Here is a 26,072-nt window from a genome sequence, read left to right on the forward strand (position 1 = left end):
GACTGTCAATTTTGTTTGCCTGCCACATTAGGGGCCGTAAGGGGAAGGCAACCTCTGAGAGAGAAGAGTGGTGTAGGCAGCATAATTCACTGTGAATTGAGAAAAGAAGTCTAATTCTGATAAATGGTCGACCCCAATACATCCTACCTGTTATTACAACAGACGTGCCGTATCTGTGCTGTAAATTAGTTAAACCCCTAAAGAGTTTGGTGGGAGCTTATCTTCAAGTGAATAATTTGAGTGTAGAGGGAACTGTCTGCGTGACCAGTGTGAATGATTTGTTTCATATTGAAAGGGATTGAAATGACTGAATTCCACATTTTTAATTTGCAAGAACTTACTTGTCCTTTATTTCCTGCATTTAATAAGCACTCCTTCACTTTTTGGCTTCAGTAAGTGTTATATGGCATTTTGCTTTTGAATTTTCTTCCTGAGCAGGGAGACGGTTTTCAGGATTCCTGTAACCTAAAATAGAAACCTATTTAACAACTACTATTTCTTTAAAAACAATAACAACAACAGACCATCTTTTAGTATCAGAAATGTCATTGATTTCTCAGAGAAGGAAACATTCCATCTGAAACTATCATTAATAAAGAGTAATACGCAAATTATGCAGAGTAAAGGCAATAGCTAGTGAATGTTCCAGTAGTCTCAATAAAACTGTTAAGGGGGATCAGAATCTTGTTTCCCTACCCCCATTTCTTTAAGTTTGAATGGTAGTCTTGTGCTTCAGTGTAGTAAAGCATTGCTAAGATTGACAGAATGTCCACATATATCATACATAAGCTAGGCCCAAATTAGGTATCAGTCAATAAATAGATACTTACTGAACATCTTACGTGCAGAATGCTGTGAATAGCCAGGTTCATACTAATGTTTGACTTGTGGAAGAATAATAAAACAGGGGGAAACCCCCCCCAAAACTACTAACCCTAAATGAAAGGAGTGACATTTGAGCCAGATTCCTTGTTAAAGTGTTTTTTAATACTTAATTGTACAAGTCACAAAACTTTTTTTTTTAATCCTTAGTGTATAAAGCTTCACTGTTTACATCTATCTTAGAGCCTTTTTGTTGACCATTGTTGTAAAATTCAGTGGCTCAATATTTCACTTAGCCTTGTCTACAAAGGTAGTTCTAGCACTTAATATAAAAATGCATTGTGATTAATAGATTATCCAGTTCCTGATTTCCACAGCCTGACTTTGAAGTTAGCTGTGACACTTTTCTTTCATTTTGAATTTCCTCCTTACATCTCAAAACAGAACTCCAAAAAAGCTCATGCTTTTTCTTTAAAATCCAGCTATAACATTTTTCATTTTCACAGATAATCAGTGCATTAAATAGAATTGGGCACATTGACAAGTTAAAAGAAAACTGTTGAAGAATCCCAAGTCTGGACTTATACACACTTGGCAAATAGCATGTGCATTTAATTGACTGCATTTGCCAGAGTTATATTCATTTTTCTAATGTTTATGCCTAGTGAGAATCTCACTAGAGAAGTGAAATAGGGAAGGACGGTCTGGAGTCCATTTCAGTCCAAAAAGATCATTTTCAGTCATTATTATTATCTTTGTCATTCCAAATTTGGAAAGAAGAATAATTATGGTTTTCCACACTCTAAAGGCCTTATCATATTCTGTGCCTTCAATAAACTATGGAAAAAATTTGCACTCCAAGGTAGGTAAAAGAAACATGAATTAAAACTATTCAAAAGACCTACTACTGATCATTCTGATTATAGCCAGGGTTTTAGGGCTAAATTCATACCATAATTATGTATGTGGAACTCCTCTGGACTAATATTCAGATGGTACTTGGGTCAGTTCCTCCCTATTGCCCACCTTTCCTAAAGGTTCAGCCACATGCCTCAGACTTTTAGTTTCTGTTCTTTGATATATCCAGTTCCTGTTGGCAAAAAGATATATTCTCTGAAGCTCTACCACTTTACTATTGCCATTGTTTGTTTGTCTTTTGTTCTCAAAGAGGACCATGAGATCAGGGAGGTGATGCTATGACATGCAAATGAATTGGATTTAAGTGGTGGAAGGCTGTGCAAGGTGTCACCTGTCTCACTTTCTCCTCTGGAGCCATTTGTGTCCAGTGGCAAGACATAGATCAAGGTGATTGGAGATCTACATTATTGTCTACATTATTGCTAGATTTTAAGGCACAGGGCCATTTTTGGAGCCAGATGTTTGGACCACAATCCTAATGAGTACAGCTAAGACCTCAAGTCTTGTTTCTACTACCCACACTCATCACTTTCCCATAAGGCATTCCACTGTTCTGTGAACTTGCCCACACATTTCTGCACTTCCTATATAGCTAATTCATCAACAACAGTCAAGTAGAAACATAGCATTAGCCATATGAGTACCCACAATTTTGGGGTCTAGTAAAATGTGCATGCATTCCAAAGTAGAATGTCTTGGCTCTATCTTGGACAGATACCTTCTCTAAAAATATGTTCAGAACACAATGATGTCTATGTCTAGAGAAAACCATATAAGATCTTTGTATTGGCATTTCCTGTCTTTAATACAATTCCAATTTTGCCCTTTATCTACATCTGGACTACTTCTCTTGTCCAGAGGATGTCTTTCATGGATTCTTTCTTCTATTTATTACATGTTTGGTAACTTGATTCTTTGCCTCCTTTTAAGAATGTCATTTTTCTCTTAACGATTTCTGGACCTTTCTCTTTTTGAAAAGCTTTTTCAGAAGAAATCTCCCATTTTCTGTTTTCATGTTTCATAGTCTAAATCTATATATGAACTTTACAGTCAATGTCTTTTTTCCCTTTTATTCTCTTTCCTGTTCTGCTGATCCATAGAAACTCATAACACTCCCTAAATTATCATTAACCCTGGGTCTTTGTGTCTATTTCCAAATACATTATTATAACTAATTGACTACCACAGAGTATAAAACCAAGTGCTATCTTTTGCTCTTTATCAGAAGATTGAATTCTGACCTGGAGGAAGTGATCAACTCAACTGATGTCATGTTTTTTTGTTTTTTCCATATTCAGTCTGATCATATTTCTACACGCATTCTCTCTTCTTCCACCAGTCCCTTTCCCTGTTCTCTGTTTTTCTTTCTTTCTGCTTTTCATTTCTTACCCTCCCTTCATTTTTTCTCATCCTTTCTCGTACCTTATCAAAGATTTTCCAAGTCAACATTGTGAGAATATATTAGATGACTTCCCACTATGCATTCTTCCTATCCCTACTTGGATGTTTTTGCATATGGCCTTTAGGAGGATTATTAAACAAAAATGAAATAGATTAAGAAATGAACGTAAAAGAATCAATTCTTTTGAACTGTGGTTGCATAATGGAAATCGACTACTATGAATGAACCCATGTACAAAAGTTATGAACAGCAGAGCTAATGCACTGCCATGAGTTCATCTTTATTATTGCATTACACCTGAATCAATTGATAAAGTAGCTTTTTTTTTTTTTTAAAGCCAGGGATGGCACTTAATTGAATAAAAGTCAATGTAATTATATTAGCAGAAGCCAACGGTACTGCTGACAGCGGAAAAGGGACACTGTTGAACAGAGTGCCAGAGCTGGTCTACACATTTCTGCACATCGTTTGGTTGACAGATATTGAGGGCTGGTACATCACCTAATTAGATTACAGATTTCCACTGTTGTAAGTGGAAACTGAAGAGAAACATCTCTTCCTATTACACTATCAATGGAGTTGTCTATTTTCACAAATCATCTTTGGGAAGACATGTCCATCTGGGGGATCATTGTGTCCTTTTCTCAGTGTTAATTTATTGCTGCTTTTTTATTCAATGATTCTTGATGATATTGCTGTTTGTCTGGTTGCTGTTTTTTCAATAGTGAACCAAAGAAACAGTAACTGCAGATGTGTGAGAAACAACAGAGAGCTTAACCTGCCTTGTTCTAGGTCACAGCAATCACAGAATATGTGTTTGTGAAATTAAGATAGGGAGGGGTGTTAAAAAAAAAAAAACAGAAAAATTTCACGCATGTCTTTTCAGTTCACAATTTTTTTTTTTAAATCAATATAGTAGTAGTACATAGTATAGCTCTATTTTTGCATTCATACAATGGCTCCAGTGGTGTCATACTCACATATCAGGATAAAGACTTTCACAGTAGGCATTTCCTGCACTGTGCTTAGCAACCTGCACTTTCAGTCATCTGCCATCTGACACTAAGGAAACAAGGAACAACTGTGTCAGAGCAGGGACCGCAGGGACAACTTCTGTTTATCATTCATGTATCTGCACACTGCATGCATCTGTTTAGAACTCATTTATGGATGATGATGATGATGCTGTGAATTTGGTTTGTCTAATTTGATTTATGATTTTGGATTGTGCAGCTGATCTGATAATCACCAAGACAGCAGTATGAGATGATGGCTTATGACAGCAAATGGTTTTATGATCAGAACATGTTAAATCCCTATTTTATTGTTTAAGTTTTTTTCTTAAAAAAAAAAACACAGATGTCTAGAATGTGAATTTGTTTTCTCTCTCTTTCTGTCTCTCTCTCTCCCTTTCTCTCTTTTTCTCTCTCTGTCTCTCATTCTTGCTTTCTTTTGTGATCGATTTAGCAAAAGATTAGAAAGCTGATCTTATTATCACAAGGTAAGCTCAGCCTTCCTAAGTGCAGTGTAACATCTCTGCCCCTACAAAATCAAGAGTGCTATTATTGTCTTGTGTGGAAAGGTGAAAAACCTTTCCATCTTTCTTTGTCTATTTGGCACATACCTCTCAACCACCCTTCATTTCCAAGGTAATCATCCACTCTTGCAACCAAATTGATAAAGTGACTTCTTTGGGTCTGAATAATCCCTTTCTAATTTTTTTTTTTTTTTACTGGAGATATCTCAAACTTTGCATTTGCCAATTTTGGTTATAGTAATTAGAACAATCCCATTTAATATTAAACTTCTCTCATTCCTGAGAAGTTATTATTATCGATTCTTTTGGCAACAGTAACTTTCTTTTTAGATTTAAACCTTGCCAGGTGGAGAGAGGTATATGCTCATGGGGGCTTTTAAAATAAATGGGGAGGGGGGAAACTAAGGCAATGTTTTTTCAGATAGATAATAGCATATCAGACTTTGTAAATCATGACATCCCTAAGAATGTTCTGGGACAAATCCTATATTTTCTATACATCCAAAACTCCTAGGAAGTTGCATAATGAGTTTTGCTTGTCTATAAATATGGGATTTGATTTAAAATTGAGATTGGATTTTTTGTGGGGAGGGGGGTGGTTGGAACGGGGAGAGAACATTATTGATTGTGTACACATTTTTGTTTTGTCCCCAAGGTTTTATTCTCCTTCTTTAGTGGGAGGGGGGAAATTACTTTTTATTTTTAAAAAGAAAAAAAAATTACAATTTTTTTTCATTTTTTGTACAGCTGAAAACAGATCTAAGTAGCATAAAGCATGTTCTAAAGGCAAATATTAAAGTGCAGAAACTTTTGAAAAATAGAATTATTTTACCTTTATTATTCAATTGTGCATCCAAATATATTGATAAAATAGACTATTTTTCCTTAAATTGTTAATATAAAGAAAGGTTATTAAAGCCTTTTGCTTGGTTGATTTAAAACTACCAGGCACCATACTTTAGTTGTCTTCATTAATATTTAAAACTTATACCAGGTGATTTCATAGATTTGATTCTATAGTTCACTAACTTCTTTAATGTAATTTTTTCACAATTTCATAATATGCCCTCTGAATTTCTCTAGACAAAAGGAAAACTAAAATAACTCTTTCTCAGGGGGCATTTCCCACTTCTTCCTAGAATGTCCCAATGTCATGTTCTAAAAGACCTATTTTAAGGTCTCTTGCCACTATATATTCCCATGTGTTTACATACACACACAGAGAGATAGATATATACCCTACTCAAACTAACAGACAGAACAGTGACTCAGGAAAAGCAGCACTGTTTGAGTATTGAATTCAATGAGCGGTCTAAACTTTCTCACAAAGATAATGTTTGTTTAGAGCCCCTCCCTCCCATCACCACCACCACCACTTACCCATCCTAACCCTGAGGAAATAGCAGAAATGTTTATGATTTTAAGATGCTGTCATTGGCAGTGAATGTATTTTATATGATAATTTGTGTGTAAGCAGAGTCAATTTAAAAATGCCTCCCTCTTTTCTCATCCCTCCCTGTCCCCCTACCTGCCCACCCCTTCCATCTTATCTTCCTAGACACAGTGCCAATATAAACTTGCACCGAAAACTGTTGACCAAAGAACTGGATGACATGGGCCTAGACTCATCTCAGCCCTCCCTTAGCAAGGACCTCCGTGATGAATTTTTGGTGAAGATCTATGGTGCACAGCACCAAATGGGGCTTGATGTAAGGGAAGATGCCTCCTCCCCAGCAGGTACTGAAGATTCCCACATGAATGGCTACGGGAGAGGTATGACTGAAGACTACATGGTCCTAGACCTGAGTACCACCTCCAGCATCCAGTCCAGCAGCAGCATCCATTCCTCCAGAGAATCCGATGCAGGGAGTGATGAAGGGATTCTCCTAGATGACATTGATGGGGCGAGTGACAGTGGGGAATCTGCACACAAGGCTGAAGCCCCTGCCCTCCCTGTAGGTATCGGGGCTGAAGTTCCTGGATCCCTCATGTTCAACAGTGTGTCTGTGAGCAATGGTGGAATAATGTGCAACATTTGCCACAAAATGTATAGCAACAAGGGGACCCTGAGAGTGCACTACAAAACAGTGCATTTGAGAGAAATGCATAAGTGCAAAGTCCCAGGTTGCAACATGATGTTTTCCTCTGTGCGTAGTCGAAATCGGCACAGTCAGAACCCTAATCTCCATAAAAACATTCCCTTCACTTCAGTAGATTAGTTTAAGAATGGACACTTCAAATGCCAGCTCTCACCAGATGGCCTCCATGTTTGAACTGCCATATTCAATCTGTGTCTGTGTGTGTGTGTGTGTGTGTGTGTGTGTGTGTATACACACACATATATATATACACACATATGTATATATACACACATATGCCTGTATGTGTGTACATATATACGTATATTTTTTCTTTAAAAAAAAAAAGAAAGAAAAACACTAGGTGCTTTTGGGTTTTGTTCTTTTTCCTTTATATTGTTGGGAAAGGGGTGGGATCTTTAAAATGGGGTTTAAAAACAAAATGTTCTTTAAAACACACACACGCACACACGCACACACACACACACACACACAAACTTGCAACTAATCCCAAATTTATTATAAAGTTACTTGGTCATCTCCAAAGAGACAGTTTGTTGTACCTATGACTATTGCCTGCAAAAAAAAAAAAAAAAAAATCCAAAAAAAAAAAAAAAAGAGGGAGAAAAGAAACAAAAAAGGAAATTCTAGTTGTCTTTGTGGACTCTAAGGCTTTGAGAGAACCTTCAACTAAAAGCATGGCAGATTCACTTGTAAATATTTAGCCTTGAGAGGCCAATGATGTAAAACAATTGTATTGATGGTTGTTTAACTCTTCTGTTTAATTTTTACAGTTACATTCAGCTGTTATATATGCAGGAAAATAATAGTTTGCTGGCTAGCTCTATCCATTTATGTTAGCTTTAATGCACATTTTTAAAAGATACATGCTCTTGTTTTTAACTACCTGCTAGATATAGTGGTAAACAGGTGCTGGCATGCTTTACAGCACTGGTCTGATAAAAAAAAATGTCCTGTACTATTACATAAATCCAGTCATGCACTTTTTTTCATACACTACAAGGGGATGTGTAATATCCATGCTTACTTTTTATCCTTAAACTATTGCCATACTCAGAAAGTGTCTTTAAAAAAAAAATACACTTAGATAAAAATGGTCTGGTCAGTATAGGGCATGAATGCCAAACAAAAGTATTAGTATTAACACAAAACTGCCAACTTTGCACAAGTTTCCAGAAAAGAAAATACAATTAGTCACTCAACATAACCACAGGCCAATTTGTTGGCCACCAGAAAACCGCTTTTAAAAAAATACAACACTTGGTGATTCTTTCAAGTGCCGAATGTTATTAGAATCAACACTGCATCCTTCTTGCTTATATGTTAAATTATATAAAAGGAGAACAGAATTATGTGGTATAAGACAGCTAAGGCATTTATTCTTTTGAGGAAAGATAATATTTCAGGATACAAAAGCCCAGATTCCTTACTGCAGAACAAAGCTGGATACAGTAAAAGGGCTGGGTACTCACTTTCAAAGCTTCAATGCTTATATATATGTTTTAAAATAACAACAACAACAAGGCAAGGAAGTCTATTGTAAGGCTGTCTGGTTTGTAGAGATCACTTCAGTTCTTTTATGATTAAGCCTGGTTGATGGATGTAATCAAAGCCAGTTAGTGGATAGGAGAAGCACGGCAAAGCTTTGCAAACATATGCTGAACCTTATTAATTGAGCAACTTTTCCCTTCTGAAAAGCAGTGAGTAAAATAGAGTTCTTCACTGTATAATGTTTTGTATTTCCCCCATATGATTCATCAGAGAGGAAAGAATGAAAGTCAGACACAGAGCAATCTAGAGTAAAAGGAAGGAGGGAGACTCTTCTCCAAATCCTTTTTTTTGTTTTTTTGTTTTTTTTTTTTGTTTCCGGTGTTTACAAATGTTGCCTGAGCTGGGCTACCACAACATACTGACTCAATGATGGTATTTACTTCAAGTTCTGCCTATAGCCAAAACCATTAGGTTGTATTATTGTAGACTGTTTTTATTGTTTGGGTTTGTTGTTGGGGGTTTTTTTTTCCCTCAGTAAAAAACAAAAAACAAGAAATATTTCCACAAACAATACAAAACCAACTTAAGGAGAGAGAATGTATTACTTTTCTGTATTTAATGGCCTAGCACATTTCTCTTATTCATCTGAAATTCAGAAATACCTTTTGTTTAAAGTTTCAGGTTGTTTTCATTTCTCATGTGTTTTTGTAATTCTTTTTTCTAACTTTCACATCAGCTTCTGCTTCCGTTAAATTTGCCAAAGGAAACTGTCAATATGTTTCTTTTTTGTTCCTTTAGATTTCATTGTACCTCACAGTATTTATTGTTTCCAAAAATAAGCATCATTACAATGCTGAGGAGTCAGTATTTGTTTTTGTAAAAATTCCAGAAACAATATGTCCAAGAGCTTTATCCTTTTTATTTTTTTATTTTAATTTTTACTTTGTTAATGCTATGGGGTTCCTTTACATCTTCCTTGTTTCTACAGTGAGAAAAAGACCAAAAGTATTACAGATACAGAAGAAACCACATTAAAAGCTACATATCAAAAGTAACATGTTTACAATGAAAAGCTGAGGAATTACTATGACCATTGGATTTTGTTCCTTTTTTTTTTTTTTTTTAAATTCCCCAGAATTACTTCTCTTTGTTGAGTAGACAGAGATTGTTTTCTTGGTATGATGCCATACCCATGTACAATATTCCTACAAAACATGGCACTAGAATAATGAATGTGCATTCTCTTTCAGTAAAGGGATCCATTCAGCATGGTCTAGACTACAATGTTGTCCACCTCCACAGTAACTAGATAAGCCAAAAGTTGAAGAGTCAGCCAAAATAACAAAGCCAAAAGTTGAAAATTCAGCCAAAATAACAAAAAAATAGTGGAAAAATACTGGCTTTTGAATATACATATAGTCAAAATAAATGGCACATCTGGCTTTATTAAAAACACATACTTTTTGGAGTAGTATTAAAAAAGTATGCACTTTGGTTAGAGTATTAGAAATCATCTTGCAGCAAATCAATGCCTTTTCCATATTTTTCTTTAATTTTGTGTCAGCCAAGAAGAGGTCAGGTGGCTCTAGTAAATAAGTTAAAATTCATGACTGTGAATATCACGTCATCTTAGCAACCAAATAAAGCTTAAAACTAATACATTTGTCACAAACCTTAAACCATGCTAATAGAATGTATCCAAATTAGAAAAAGAGAACAAACTCTAGACAAAGAAACTCTAGAAAAAGAATTCCCTCAGCACAGAGGGGTAGAGATAAATGCTGGACTATTTGGCATTTTTTAGGTATTTTCCCTCTCTTCTAATGCTGCTGGTCTACCTTGAATCCCTTAAGTTATAGTAAGCTTTAGTACTGAGCTGGTAAAATGGACCAACATTTTTAAAATATAAAGAGCTGATTTTTATTTAAGTTTAGGAGAGTTAAGGGAAAAAGGGTACCAGACCATATAGGAAACAAAATCCTGAAATCTTCAACTCACCTAAAACTAACTGACACCCATAATGAAGCTCTAAGCAGATATTTAAAGAGCTTCATATATGCACAGCTTAACTAAAACTAGTATCTTAGTTCTTCTTGGGAAGAGGGTAGGATGTGGAGAAGCCACATTTTAGCCAATGAACCCTTCATCTTTCTCATTTTGTTTACATCAGGTCTTCCTCTCCTTACACACTTTCACTAGAAATATCATTTTCTGAATGGAATGTTATGAAGATTTTAATTCCCAATGAAAAGAGGTTCACTTGCCAGTTGATTCATTTCAACCAGAATTTGTACCACAAGTACTATTAAAGTAGTGTGATTTTTTTGTTAATGTGCATGCACACTACTGTTTAAACTTCCTGTTTTCACCATTTACACACACACACACACACACACAGACACACACACATACATACATATATATTTGTAAATACCCAAAAGTTTTAATTCACATTGGGGAATAACTTTGCATGCTAAATTTGTTTAAAAGAAAAAACAAGAAAGAAAAGAGAAAGGAGGAATAATCAAGAAAGGCTAATTTTGCCTAGAGGGTTTTTTTTCTTTTTTAAAACAAAAAAAGGGGGGGGCTCAAAATTTAGAGTGAAACCTGTGTTCTATTATTAATGTATTCAACCATGCAAAACAACTGGACATATTTCAGTCTTGATCTGGATAGCACATTTCAGTCAACCCAAGATATTCTAAAAGTAAAGATCTCATGTAAAGAAAGACTTGCCTAGCATTTTAAGTAAAATCTTTCTCAGTCCTTTCCCAATGGTGCCACTGTGGTAACCAACACTGTACATGCCATGTGATCCCTTGGTTGCTGATTCTCCGTTCCATTCAGTAAGATGAGGGAGGCTAATAGACCCATTTATTTGGCAATGGCCCATTGCGCTGGAAGTGCCAAGAGTGGGCTTCTGCCAGGGAAACCTTCCTTGCTTTACTCAGGGGAACCATGCACTAGGCTTCCACTAGATAAAATGTGCACTTTCATCTTTCTTTCCTCCACTCAAAATATGTGCCAACCAACTGTGGATGGAGCCATGTGAAACTTAAAAAGGAAATAAGCCAGCATTGCAGCCAGATGGAAAGGAATGATCTGTGGTTATAATTTGACCTGAACAGTTCTAACTTGTACTTGGTCTGTTTGCAGTGGTTTCAATGGACCAGCATAGTAAATACAATTGAATTGTCATAAGTCACAGTACATCTGCTGCTATAAAAATACAAATCATGCAGCAGAAATTTATTTTCTTCCACATTATAAATATACCTCTGCTTTTCTTATGACTTCTGTTAACTTTTTTTCTTCAAAGAAATTTATGTGTCTCTTCTATATTTTACATCGCCAGTCTTTTTTTTTAGTGGAATTGAATGTTGTTACTTTTCTCCATGTCTTTCTTTTTTATTCATTTCCCCTCCACACTTTTCCCTCTCTCTTTTTGTTCATTACTAAGGGGGAAAATATGGTTCTTTTTACAAATTAAGAAGTGATAGGTTCTCAGAAAATGCCTAAGGATCACAAAGTACCCTTCTAGAGAGAAAGTGAAAGGTATATTTAAAAAAAGAAGAATTAACAGCTTCTGAAGTAACTAGAAGATACTGTTAACTAAGAAAGGATGGATACTCCTGCTAGTCACTGTGGAAGTGAGACCAGTGACTGAGTAACCTCAAGGTACATTGTTATCCATTTGATTCCCCAAATTTGGGATGATACTTTCAGTGACTATGAGAGAGAATATGGTAGAATCATTGACCCCAGAGTGGGGAAAAGTAGCAGTGAATGATGGGACTTTTCTGTAAGGAAAATGGAAAGCCAGTGAAAGAGCTCTGGAGTTCTTTAAATGCTAGTAGAAGGGTATAAGTATAATGAGTACACCAAAAGACTGCTGCTGTTTTCTGAATAGAAAGAGAATTATGAAGGTCATAGAGAAAGAAAAGTTGCAGAGAGCCAGCTAATGTTCACTAATCATGGAGTTATCCAGAAGATAACTGGAATGGTGATATAGGCAGATTAGATGCTAATGGCAGCTGGTATGACTCAGTTTCTGTTCGAAGCAGCCATGATTATATTATTTGAGTAGATAAAAATCTGAACAAAATGTAATCCCATAATCCACTTTTATTCGAGGGCATATAGAGTTTAAAAAAAATTATTTCAATTTTCATTTTTTCTTTTCACCCAGAGCTTCACTGTATGCTAGCCTAAGCCTGTTGTTCATTTATTACCATAAATCCATGTTCTACCCCAGGTTCACCTTCTAGTCTCTCATGTGAACTCCTAAAGCTCTACCAACATGCTTGTTGTACTAGACCATCATCACTTTACTAATTGAACCCTAAAATATTTCATTTACTACTCAATCATCTTTCTCCATCTTCCATTCCCCCATCTTCAGGTTCTCTGGTCTGGTCTTAGCTTTATATTGAACTAAAATGGATAGGACTAATAGGGGAGGAGAGGAGAGATTCTAGGCAGCAAATCTGTCCCAAATTCTTTCCAGTATTTGCCATGTGATTTAAAAAAAATCCAAAATCTTTGCTTATATAGAGTTAAAAAAGGAAGAAAAAATTTAAAAGCCTATCCCGGTTGGGTTAATATTGTTATTCATTATATAATATTTCTTTTAAAAGAAGCAATATGCTATACTTGTCATAAAAAAGTGTTTTTTCATTCCTCTGCTCTAAATTGTGGTGTTGTAAATTCATTTGACCTTTACTGAAAAAAAAAAAAATCCTCCCCCCTTTTTTTATAAGGTAGCAAGACAAGGCTCAGTGTGTAACAAATAGTGGACCATTACAAAACGGGGGAGAAAAAACCAAGGCAAGCAGCAAGAAGCTTCGGCTCAATTTCACCTCATATCTTTCTAATAACTTACTTGTCACTTTATTACCTTCCAGTAATGTGAACACTGCTGACAAGACTGTCACACTAACAGCAGACAACACCCTCTCGTCCTCAGCCCCAGCTCCCCCGGCTACTTATTGCACTGGCCCTGAAGGGACACAAACTAATAGTGTGCTTTCAAGTTCAGTACTTGGCCATCAAATATAAAAGGATGCGTAATTGCCTGTTTATCCCTTGTGAAGGGGAAATTGAGTACAAGAACTAGGCCTTCCCACTGAGTTCCCTGATGCAGGCTCACATGTTAACAGTCTCTCTTCCCCGCCACACACACTTCTCCTCCCGCCACCTTTTCTATCTCTCTGTCTGTCTGTCTTTCTCTTTCTCTCCCCTTCCTTTTTTTCTCTCCTCTTCCTTCCCTCTTTTCCTCCCTTCTACATAAACACATACACATCTGTAATGAGTGAAAGATGGTCCCATCTGGACATCCAAGCTATGTCTTTGGGAAGCCCAAACTGGCTCAGGTGGCCCCTAAGGCTATTGAGACAGTCACAAGATGACTTTTCAAACAAAGGTTCAGACCACTAGACAAGGCTGCCTAGGAGGGAGATCTTGGTTATGTTTGTCTGCTTATTTGAAATTAACAGGTTCTGGCCATCTCTGCTCTGTTTGGGAATGATTGGCTATGGCCTTAGAAGTTTTCCATGGTTTTATACACTGAGAAAATATCAAAACTGATCTTATTTCTCACCAGAATCTGGAGTGTGGGAGGAGTTAGTGAGGAAAATAGTTTCAAATGTCTTTTACCCTGCATGAAAGGCATTGCCAAAAAGAATTTATTTTTTAAGCAGAGTGACTCAAATAGATTGGTTGAGCTTAAGTAGATCATAGGAAGAAAATTTAACACATTTTTGCTTACCCAAGGTTCTCAATATTTAGATAACCTGTCCAAAGACTAGGATCCTCCTTACCTGTAGTATATTGTGTCTAAGAATATTAATCATTTTCTATCAATTCAGCTGGACTGACAATCTGAAGAGACCGAAGGCAGTAGGCCTTTGGTTTATCCATTGATATAACACTTTCTTGTAGCTTTGTATAAATTTTGTTTTTAAAATACAAGTACCCTGACTGGGGAATAATGATTTAAAAAAAAATGAGGTTTATGAAATGGAAAGATGCACTACAACTCAATCTTAAAACTGAAGCTGAAGTCTTAAATATCTCAAACCAAACTTTGCCTATAGTTATTGACTATCTTTCTTGCATTGTTAAACCACCACATTAGGATGCAGATAAAGTGACTAATTGGTAACTAGCAAATGGCAACATAAATAAGTGTATAACATTTCCCCAAACAACTTTGCTACAAAAATCATTAATAAATTATAAATCTTGCCTTAATGTTGTAAAACCCCAGTAATAGGACATTTGGCTGATCATCTGTTTGTAGCATTTTTCTTGTAGAATATAGGTGCTCTTATGAAGTTTAACCAAAAGTTCTGTTTTCATGGACCCAAGTAGTGACAGGCTGGATATACCTATGTTTACAATATTTAATTATGATATGCTTTTTTGCCACACAGATGATGTCATATTATCTCCAGCCCCCCAAAAGATTAATCTGTCAGTCCATGAACAGTGAACTATTCTGTGGCCCTATGAGTCCCCACATGTTCATACTTTAGCTAAACTCATCAATCAAACTAAGAAATGATGAGTAGATGTTATTTTTGAAGCAGGATTCAGAGGGAAGGGGAAAAAAACTGATTAGAAGAATTGGAAAATGGGCAATGGGATTCTTTGTGAAGAAACTAAGTAAGCCTTCAGTGGCAAGTTGAAATTAAACATTTTGTTAAGCAGTGACAAAGGATGTGAATAAAAGGATAGCACTTTGAGAAAGGTTTTTGAGTTGGAGAGGGAAGACATTTGGTTGGCGTGTTTTTGAAGGTCTCCAATCTATTTCTGTGTCTTGTAAACATTTATCCAAACAAGTATTCTAACAGAGCCTAATAATGTTAATATTAAAAACTTGGTTGCCAAATTGTAGATTCCAAGTTAAGGGTTTTGTTTTTTTTTCTCCATAAGTAGAAGGGTAGCCTATCTAAGAAAGTTTTGTTAAGTTTCCAAGAAAAGGTTATTCAGAATTTCTTCTATTTAGTCTATGCCATCTTGTTGGAATCTTGGGGGGTGGTATTTTAACAAAAATGAAGAGAAACAGATGGTGCAAATATATTTCTTGAGGAAAGAGTATTTGAGTGATACACCAAGATTTTATGAGGCTTCCTCTTGCCAAATAGGATGTTGAGATAATGCACAGTTAAGATGGCAAACTCATCAATTGTTAAACAGATTCTGCCCACTTCTGTTAGGGGGTGCAAGAATTGAGACGGTAACTCTGGGGAGGTTTTAGCTCTGGGAATATGGAGGGGAGTGGGAGCTTGGCTGCTTGCATAGGCACAGTTCATGTGTCTGTTTTAGGAAAGAAATAAAAGAAAAATCCAAAGCTCTAGTCTCTTCTACACATGGAAAACTGACCTGAAAAATTTTCAGTAGATGCCTATCTGCCTTTCTCCTTTCAATGGTAGGGGAGGATGCATCCCTTCCTCTTTATTCTAGCTGTGAATTGGTATGATAGCACTGAGAAACATGATTCATGAGGTATTACTCTTGATCTCCCAGACAATGTGCTGAGTTAGTAGGTTCACTTGAGATGTATAAACTAGGGCTGATTGTTTTTTTTTTTTCATCTAGTACTCAATTTGGAGAATTTTTGCATGTCTTTGTACAGTAATCCAATCTTCTCATTGCTTACCTGAATCTTTCTTTACTTCCCAGCATCACTTCCATGTCCCCATACTTTCCTCCAATCTATGGCCCCACCCTATGGCCTCAAAAAGGAAAAAAAAAAATCCTCTTCTTCATTCTAATCCCTTTGGAATTGATGTGTCCTATCCCACCCAGGGTTAACATAAAGTGAATAAGTGAATGAGATGTTCTAGTATTATATATTCTGATATGACTGGTTAGCAATATGAAATATGATACACTGGCTTTCCTGTGTAAACTTTGCTTCTGGTGCCCAGCAAAGTATGCTTGCCACTTTCCACCAGTTCTTATATTTTAAAAAAAATGGGGCAAAATCTGGGTGGGAAAGAGAAAGAATGAGGGGAACATTCTGTTTTTTTGAGACTTCCTAGTTCTTTCAGTATGCAAATAACTTAACAGTATGATAATGATTAAACAATAATGCAGTTCAGGGTACCGAGAGAAGGGAAAAAAATGTTGATTTCCATTTTACTTCCCATGTACCCTATTTGCTATATTCTGTGAATTGGTATTTCCCTTGCTTTTGTCTTGTTTCCCCTAAAAGGTGTGGGGAGGGAAAGCTCTCTGTTCTCTACAGTAGTTCCTAGAGTTAGCCCATTGAGGATTGAGCATCTAATAAGATGTCTCAAGTTTATTCTTGGGGAAATATTTTCTCTTGCACCCCAACCCTGTTGGTCATGGCTCAAGAATAGATCTGTTTGAGTGAACCCTGTATATTGTCCAACAGAAGTGGCCTATTTTAAAAGGAATTGAAATGTCTTCTGGGGGAAAGATTACAGCAAAGGTATGTCCTATTCCTCTCCCAGGGTTTGGGGATTAGCCTTTTTTGTTTGTTAGTCACTTCCATGGACTTTCCTGCTAAAACCTGTTTGCAGAACTGAACTCTATATTACAAAAAGATGAGATCACTGCACCAAGGGACAGGGAAAGCTTGCATCACGTCGATCTATAATTGTGACATTGGTAGCTTCATAAATACTGTATGTACCCTAAACAAGGTTTTGTTGTTTTGTTGTTGGTTTTTTTTTGTTTTTTGTTGATGCTTTCATTAGTAGTCTGAGAAAATTAAAAGTCCTTTTTAATTTGATATTTCTTTTTGTTGTATTTTCTGTACTATAACTGTCTGCAGTATGTCTTTTGCATAAAATGCATAAGGGTTTGGGGATGTAAATGGAATTTTATTCATATTTTGTCCAAATACCTCTTGTAATTTGTATCAAAATTCTTGTACAATTTTTATATTAAAGATTTATCAATCACTGAACTCGTTATCCTCTTGATTTCACACTGACTTGATCAATTCAATTAGACTTTTAAAAAATATACTTGTTAATTCATCCCTTCTCATACATTAGTCCATAGGCTTTTATAAAAAAATTTGATAATGATTAGATATATCTCCTGCAGCACCCTCTTTACTGTTGGATCATCCTAGTCTAAATACATTTAATTCAATTGTACATGCATTTATTAAGCACCTACTATTGACCAGAACTAATGGTAGCCTAAAAACAAAAGTGTTCTTGCTTCTGGTAACTTATATTCTACTTGGACAAAACATCAAGTACACAAATAAGTAACTAATATGTTCATAAAAGACAAAATAATTTTAGGAAAATGAGATAAGAAATAAAATTAAGGAATGAGCCAACTGTGATTTATACAGCCTTACTTTGATGGAATAAGGTAATAATCATCTGATTATGGTGAGGGCTTATGAGAAGTCTATAACTGTTCACAATGAATCTTAAAACTTTAATACAGCGAGAAGATACTGAATTGTAACAAAATAATAGGGAACCTTTTCCCTATTGCTCACTATATCCATTAATCTGAGTTTCCCCTCCCCCACCCAAAATATTCCCCTGTGGGCCCCTCTGGATGTCACTTAGGAGTCCCCTTCTTTCTCACCAGGAGGAGGGGTGAAGGAACCAGGGAAGTGTCTGTGTCTGTGAACAGAAAAATGAGCTGTTTTATCCTTTCACATTCATAGGGCACAGCAGACAGAATGATGACTCTATTTTTTTTTTTTTTCGGGCCTAAACGCTTGTGTTTCAGTTCGTATTCTCCTGGCAATGATTTTCTGCAGATCGTGCTTGTTATATCTGGAAATAAAACCAGCAGATGGGAAGATGTCATAATCGGCGACATTTCCTCCCTTGCTCACAGGGCTGGAGGGACCGTGAAAAGGAGGCCGCATTATGGCAGATTTGACTCAGCATTGTTTAGAAATGGCATACTAATTTCATCTCTTCAGACATTCCTAGTTAAGAAGTTAGGCTAACCCAGCTCTTCAGCTGTTGGCCGGTTCCCCAGGCCAAATTTGGGGATGCAAGCACTATTTTTCCTTCATCTGTCCCCAGCGCTGTATTTTCATGGATCTCTCCAGCCGCCCCTGACCTTTTTGTTTCTTGTGTGCAAAGCTTTTTCACCCCAAACCCTCCCCATTTTCATTTTGTCTACAAGCCGAGGGATATTAGCTAAACAGACACAATAGGACATCCCCAGTAAGGGCACTCACAAAGGAGGTGGAGAGGCTGTTGACTGTGGTCGTCTGGCTTTCATCAGATCGACATAAATAACCCAATAAGGTACTGGATGACTTTAATCTATGACTGCTGTGCAGTCCTCCGTTACTTCGCCCCAGAGCCGGATCCTCCCCTCGGTTTGTGCTGTAGTTTCCCCTCCCTGGATCTGGGTGTTTCCCATCCTCGCAGCTCTGCTCCTTTCTGTGTTTTGTTCATTTCTCTCAGGTGCATTCAGAAAGGGGGTTGGGGGGCCGGGCAGGGAAGGGGTGGAGAGAGAAGCCATGGAAGGTTAAGCAACTTTGGGAAAGTCAACCTTTGTTGAGGCATGTGGTTACTTCCCATATTATTAAATGTCATAGATGTGTTAATGCAGTTTTGCAAGGAAGCCAAGCATAATTATGATCTTTTCATCTGTCATAACACATCTATAATTGGCATGAGTTCCCTCTTAAACAGCGGCTTTTTTTTTAAATGGGAGGATTTCCATAGTCAGAGAGGAGATATTAGCAGGCACCCATAAAAGGCAGATCTTGGCACAAGGGAACCTGGGGAAGAGCCAGTCACTCACACAGGGCCACTGGAAGACTTGCCGCCTGATTGTTTGTTCCCTGTCAGTTGGTGATATGACAGTAGATTAAGTGCTGCTAATCTAATCAACGGGCTCCGGGACAATGCAGATCTATCCCGGAGAGAAGGTTGGGGAGGGCAGCCCCTGCGGGGGAGGCTGAGAAGGGGGTTAGATCAGGGAAGAGAATATTGAATTGCCTGAAGTAATACTGGGGTGGGGGGTGGGGGGATGAAGTCTATTGATCTTCACAAGGTGCCGTTATTTTAGTCATGTGACTCCTGCACACCCAATCATTACCCATATTCATCAGCGGCAGCATAATGAACAGAGGTATTGATCAGTAAGGCCAGCCGCACAGATTTCCCAACAGTGCTAGTTCACGTTGATAGGTCTCCAATGGGACTACATGCAAGTGCAGCCCAGTAACATAACTTATTGTGTTCTCAAGTCTCGCATTGATTTTGTTTGAAGGGGGAGAGGTGAAAGGAGAAAAAAAAACCCCTCACCATCATTGTACACAGTGCTTCTCCCTTGACCTTTTTCTGAAGAGTTCCTTGCAAAGGGAGCACAGGACAGTCAACAAGTAATCAATCCTTTTGTAAGTTTTTGGTGACCACCACATGAACCCAATGGTCAGCCGTGGCTGCCAGTCAGTCACCAATCCAATGTAGCGGAGCTCTTGCTCTTGCCTACGGGGGTCTTGATTTACAGATGTAGGTCTGACCTGGAGGGTGCTGGACCTCTGTCCATCAAGTGCCATCAAGCCTGCTGAGCTCGCTCTCCCTACAGATGAACGTGTAGCTTTGGAGCCATGATCACCTTATGCTAAGGTGGATGCGGCACAAAGCTAGCCAATTACAATTTTAGGGCTGCTGACCTCCAATCCTGTGGTACCAGTAAGTCTCCAACCTTCCAAGTCCGTCTCCTGGCAGGAGACCTCATCAAAATGCAGCTCCTAGAAGGCACTGATAAGCTAGTGCTCAGCTTGTCTTGCCATTTTGTTTTTTTTGGGGAGACTTGGCTGCTCATGACTCATGGGGGCTCTTGTGTGTTCTTTTCCAGAGTTAGTTGTGACCCATATGCCTTAATTGTGGTGTTCTGCCTAAAAGGCTACATGCTACTTAAAATTCCACTGCATTGCTCCAGATCATTAAACCACCAGGAAAAATAAAGAATTAAGGAAAGGAGTGGCAGTTATAAAGGAGAAAAAAAATATCCATCTCTTCAAGAGCCAGAAAATCATAAAGTAACCCCCCCCATCTTTCTTGATCATAATAGAGCAATATGCTAATAACATGTTAGAAAAACAGTAACTTCTCAATAATATCATACAGTTGCTTTCCCTGAACTAAAATTTATCTCATGTACCTCTTGGAGACATCCTGGTTCTCAGGAACCCAAACTTCATTCTTCTCGCCTGTACATTAGAATCATCATCAATAGATGACAACAACAACAACAACAACAAAAGACTTAGGAGATCACCTAGTTCAGTCCCTTATTTTATAAATGAAGAAACTGGGTCCAAGAGAGTTGAAATCGCTTGCCTAAAGTCACACATATAATAAGTAGCAGCAGATTCATGTTCCAGACCCAGAACCTCTGGTTCTAATTCCAGCATCCTATTCTCAGCACCACTTTGCAAGTTTTAATTAGTCTTACCTTGATCAGTGGACATGTCCATCCTATGAAGCATCTTCTCTTTTCCAGGACTTAATGAAACACCAGTGTCCCCTTCAACCTTTCTCCCCCCCCCCTTATTTCTTCTTTCCTCTCTCCCCATTATAGTTTTCTGTTCATTTTTATTTTCCTGGAATATACCTCTTTTTTTTTTTTAAATCATTCAATATATTTCGATCCTTTTGGGTTGGAATGTAGCTTGACTTCTTTTCAAATAAGAGCTTAAGGGAAAAAAAAACCAAATTGCTCCAATAATTCTAACTCCTGGGTTCCACGTGTTGGGGAGCAACTTCACATTATTAGAATGTTTCAAAAAATGTTCATAAGCAATTGAATTTGGAGATTATCAAGGCCCTGGGCATGTGCTGTCTGATGTGATTTAAAATTATTAGAACACTTATATGTTTTTAGAGAAATTCATTCTTACAAATATAAGTGCTATTAACAATTCAAAGCACTCTCATAATTTCCCATCTGTATGCTTCCTCAAGATCTCAGGTCCAATTTTTATTCTTTTTTTTTTTTTTCTTAAATGGAGAAATCCCTTCCAAACTTTCACAAAGTCATTTGCAGCCTGAAAACAAAATGCTTATTTGATTAAATTCAGATGTCCCATCAATTTGTTTTCAACAGAAAGTAATTCTGCAGGATGTTGTGCTTTCAGCCTTCTGTGCTCTCAAAACCACAAACCTGTATGTTTGAAAATACAACTCCTTCCAAAGTCCTCAATATCACCCAGGGAGCTGACAGTGTGCTGCTGTCTCTTGGGATCACATAAAGCCTTTTTTATTTTCAATAGATGACTGCTCCCTGGAACTTATACATGCTTCAAAGGTAGGTAATAGACTGGAGTCCACTGGACTCAATCTATATGTCCATAACTCCTTATCTGTATTAACCTCTCCAGACCTCAGTTTTCTTTTCTGTAAAGGCAGTATTGATTGGATAAGAAGGTCCCATCTATGTATAAATGCTATATTTTGAAAGTAAGAATAGTTAAAAACTATTTTTTTATTATTGTTGTTGTTGATGTTTATAAACTTGGAAACTTACTGCACCAAAGTAAATTAGTTATTCGTTGCCAAACCTTAAGTCAAGAAGGCTTGAGTTCAAATGTATTCCCAGACACTTACAAGATGTCCTGTTTGCTGCTGTTTCTTTATCTGTAAAATGAACTGGAAAAGGAAATGGCAAAGCGCTCTAGCATCTTTGCTAAAACAAAGAAACAAACAAACAAACAAAAACCAAATGGGATCATAAAGAGTTGCATACACAGTTGAAATTACTGAACAACAAAAACAAGGACTAGAGAGTTTCTCTGGAGAGGTACTGATATGTGAAGAAACTTGCCTATAGTCACACAGCTGGTATGTTTCAGAGGTAGGAACTGAACTTGCATCTTCCTAACTCTGAGACTAAAACATTACATGGCTTGTTTTACACATATGAGTCTTTCTTTTCAGCGACATTACTGCCTTGAATCAATCATTCAATCAGCAAATGTATTAACTCCAACAGTGTGTCAAGCACTGTGCTAAAGTCTGGAAATACAAAGCCAGAAGCCAACAGATCTTGCCCTGAATATAGTGTGTATTTGTAAAACAGAGACAAGGAAACCTGTGGGGGTGGGAGGGAGGGTACCAACAAGATATCCCTCAAAGGCACAGCATCATAATATGCACAAAATAAGAGTCATGCACTATTTCTTAAATGAATGAATGTGTATCTTTGACCTAGACTAATAGATAGTGTGAGCTTTATGCATAATAATAGGGGAGGAATGTAGGAGACATATCCAGAAGGTTCCACTGCCCAAAACACTATCTTATCTACCTGCTCACTAATAACCAGAAATTATTTGAACTGACAGCAAATCATTTCATTCATAAAGGAGAGCCTTAAAGAAACATTCCAAATTTAAGTCTTCCAGGAGAGAAAATACAATTTACCACACTTAGTACTTGGTACTTAGTAGGTAGGTACTTAATGAAAGTTTTAACTGTCTATTCAGGTGAATAAATGAATGAAATCAGATCCTTTCTGGGCAGGGCAAAGGAATAATAAACAGGAGGCAGCAAAAAAGGAAAAGTGGGTTGTTAAACTCTTTTATGTCAGGGATGCTCTTTGTCAATCCAGTGAAACCTATATAGACTTGTTAGGATTTTTGTTGTCTGTGTTCATAATGGAAGGAAATGCTAGATTTCAGTTCGAGATTAGTAAAAATGTAATTTTTTCTCACTGAAGTTTATAAACACCCCCACCTAAAACCTACCCGTGGACCTTTCTGGGGATTCTCTGGCTCCCAAGTGAAGAACTTTTTGTTTAGTCACCAATGGCAACTTGCCTCTCCTATACCATTTTGCCTATGATGGCCCTGCCAATAGATCCTTAAATTATGTCTCCTCACAGCTTATAATATCACTCAACTTTTAGTCAACAGTGATGATGTCAGCTAGAACAACTAATGTTAGCGTAAGCTTCATTAAATAAGTCAAAGTAAGACAGAACTACAGATGGGAAAGGCCTATAGCTCTCTGCCCTAGATGTATCTCTGGGCAACACTTTTTAATGAGAACATTGATAAATTGGGAAACAGGAACAGGACTGTTTTTTGCTTCTCTTTGTATATTCAGAATTTAGCACAATGTCTGGCACATTATAAATGCTAAGTGCTTAATAAATTTTTTTGATTGAATGACTGAAGACCTTGAATTCATACTACATAAGGAACAGTTGAAGAAACTTGCAATGTTTAACACTGAAGTGTTTGAAAGGTTGGCACTTAAAAAGAAATGAGTCTTTTTTCTCTTTGGCCCCAAAGGGGCAAAAGTAAGAGTGGTTTGATAAAAAGAAAAATTTTCTATCAATTAGAACTATCCAAAAATGGCATGACTACATTGGAAGATAGTGAGCTTCCTTTCCTTAGGAATCCTTTCTAGCAAAGCATGTAAATTCCCTGAGGTCCAGGAATATTTCTCATTTTCTTTTTTCCTCAGCATTTTAACCCAGTAACTGAAGCCAGGCACAGAATGAGTGCTAATAAATGCTTCTTGATTTGATTGATTGATTGATTGATAAATACTACCTTGACATAGTATCAAGTATTTTTTTTTTATTTACTATGTCAAGGTCTATGCCAGGGCATTGACAAAAAAGTAAAGTAAGCCCTACCCCATATCCTGTAGTATAGACCAACACATTGAAATCACCAGTGTTGTGATACAAAGAAGAGATTTATTTGTACCGTATGAAAAGTACAAATAAGAGTGCTGTAGGAATTTAGAGGAAGTAAAGATTACTTTGAACTAGGGGGGCAAAGCCCCAGCATGCAATTTTGACTCCTGGTACAATAAGATGGGAAGAGCCTAGTAGTCAGAACTACAGAGATCGTAAGTCATTGTGAGGCTGGTGTTGGATAGTTCACCATGGTGAAACTGAAATGAGGCCCCAAGTGTTCCATCTGAATATCTCGTATTTTAACTAATTATTTAACTAATGAAACACTAAACTCAGATATTTCTGCCTGCAGAGAATTGTAAGGGCTATCACATCTTCTAAATTAAGGCTGCCTACATTTTTGACTGCTCTGACTAGGAAAATCAGGGAAATTTTGTGGATTAATTAAACTGATGTTTAAAGGAGTAGATAGGATTAATGAAAATAATAGTAATTATAAAAAAATTTACATAGTGCTTACTGTGTGCCAAGTGCTTTATAATTATTATCTCATTTGATCCTCACAATAACCTTGGGATAGGTGTTTTTATTATCACTATTTTACAAATAAGGAAACTGAGGTAAACAGGGTTAAGTGACTTTTCCACAGTCGCACTGCTAGTAAACGTGTGAATTCTTCCTGAGTCCAGACCTGGAATTCTATGCATTATGCTACCTAACTGCAGTGTACCTGAATCATAATGTGAGGGTAGGAGGAAGGGGCTAGATAAAGTGTAAGAAGACTAGAAAGGTAGGACCACATTATGAAGAGCTTCAAATCCCAGACAGAAGATTTAATGTTTAATCTTGAAATTAACAGGGAACCAGTAGAATTTATTGAGTAAGAGACATGGACAAACATGGTTTCCTGAATGACTTTGGTGGCTGAAGAGAGAGTGGGTTGAAATGGGGACAGCTTTGAAGTAGAAGAACCAGGTAGAAGACTATTCCAAGGGAGAGGTGATTGAGGATCTGAACTAGGATGGTGGCTTTGTGAATGGAGAAAAGGGCCTAGATAGAAGGGATGCTATGAATCAGAATGTCAAGATTGGGTGTTAGTCGATAAATCTTTTAAGTGCCTACTATGTGCTAAGCACTGTGTTAAGTCCTTGGGTGTGGGGTGAGAGTGAAGAGTTGAGGTTGATATTGAAATTGTGAGTCTAGGAAGGTGGAGGTGTGCTAGACAGTGAGAGGGAAGTTTTTAAAAGAGGGGAAGATTTTGGGGGAAGATAGTGAGTTCTATTTTGGAGATATTGACTGGGCTGGATATTTGGATCTGGAAGTCATTTGAATAGAGATGCTTATTAAACCCATGAAGGCTGATGAGCTCATCAAGTAAGAATGAAAAAACAAGAGGGTCTAGAACAGACCCCCATGGGACACTCTTGGCTGGTAGGCGTAACCAAGAATGATCCTGCAAAGGACCCTGAGAAGGAAGGGTCAGAAAGGGAGGAGGAAAACTAGAAGAGAATTCAGAGAGTATTCAGAAGATTCTCCTAGATTAGGTCTAAAACTATTCTTTCTCATCCCAGTGCTTCTCTGTACTTCTCTTTCCCAGACCTCAGCCTTTCCTGCCCTCCCTAACTGGTAGTAACTTCTTTAACTCTCTTATATTTACCTACCTAGATTTATTTGCATTTACTCTTTTTATATTTTATATGTAAAGTATTATAATCAATCAATATGGTTGTATTGTTAATTTGTATATTATTATAGTAGTAATATTATTCATATTATATTAATAAAGCTATTCTCCTATATCTTTCTCCCCATCCTCAGATAAACTTCAAAACTGTTGATACTTACTGCTCTCATTATTATTGATATCATTATAATGTAAAAACATTGTATATATGCACATACATACATATACTCGTTTTCTCTTCCATTAGAATATAAGCATTTTGGTAGCACAGGTTGGTGCATTCTTTGTTTTTGGATCCCTGTTACTTAGCAGTGTCTGATGCATAGTGGCTTAATTCAATAAATGTATTAATTTAATCAATTGATTAACTGACTTCCCTTTCTTCCCCTTCTACTCTCAACCTTTTAATTAATCAGTTCAACTCTACATTATCTTTTGCTCTTCAGTGCTTGTTCCCATGTCCTCTTGAGAGTAGTTCAGTAGATAGAT

The 26,072-nt window shown here is 37.1% G+C and overlaps 1 protein-coding gene across 3 annotated transcripts in view; it reads left to right on the plus strand.

The window, feature by feature from the left end:
* BNC2 (basonuclin 2) overlaps positions 1-7,017 on the plus strand; it is a 505,888-nt gene extending 498,871 nt beyond the window's left edge. For 2 of the 3 annotated variants that reach the window (XM_031961503.1, XM_031961504.1), the window contains one exon: positions 6,238-7,017. In XM_031961503.1, coding sequence (XP_031817363.1) covers positions 6,238-6,898 — 661 coding nt within the window. In that variant the 3' untranslated portion in view covers positions 6,899-7,017. Of the gene's footprint in view, positions 1-4,609; positions 4,644-6,237 lie in introns of all 3 variants that reach the window. The other variant, XM_031961510.1, reaches the window with a different exon arrangement.
* The last annotated feature ends 19,055 nt before the right edge of the window (positions 7,018-26,072 follow it).

The sequence above is a fragment of the Sarcophilus harrisii genome, chromosome 1 (assembly GCF_902635505.1).
Source record: "Sarcophilus harrisii chromosome 1, mSarHar1.11, whole genome shotgun sequence".
Taxonomy (NCBI): Eukaryota; Metazoa; Chordata; class Mammalia; order Dasyuromorphia; family Dasyuridae; genus Sarcophilus; species Sarcophilus harrisii.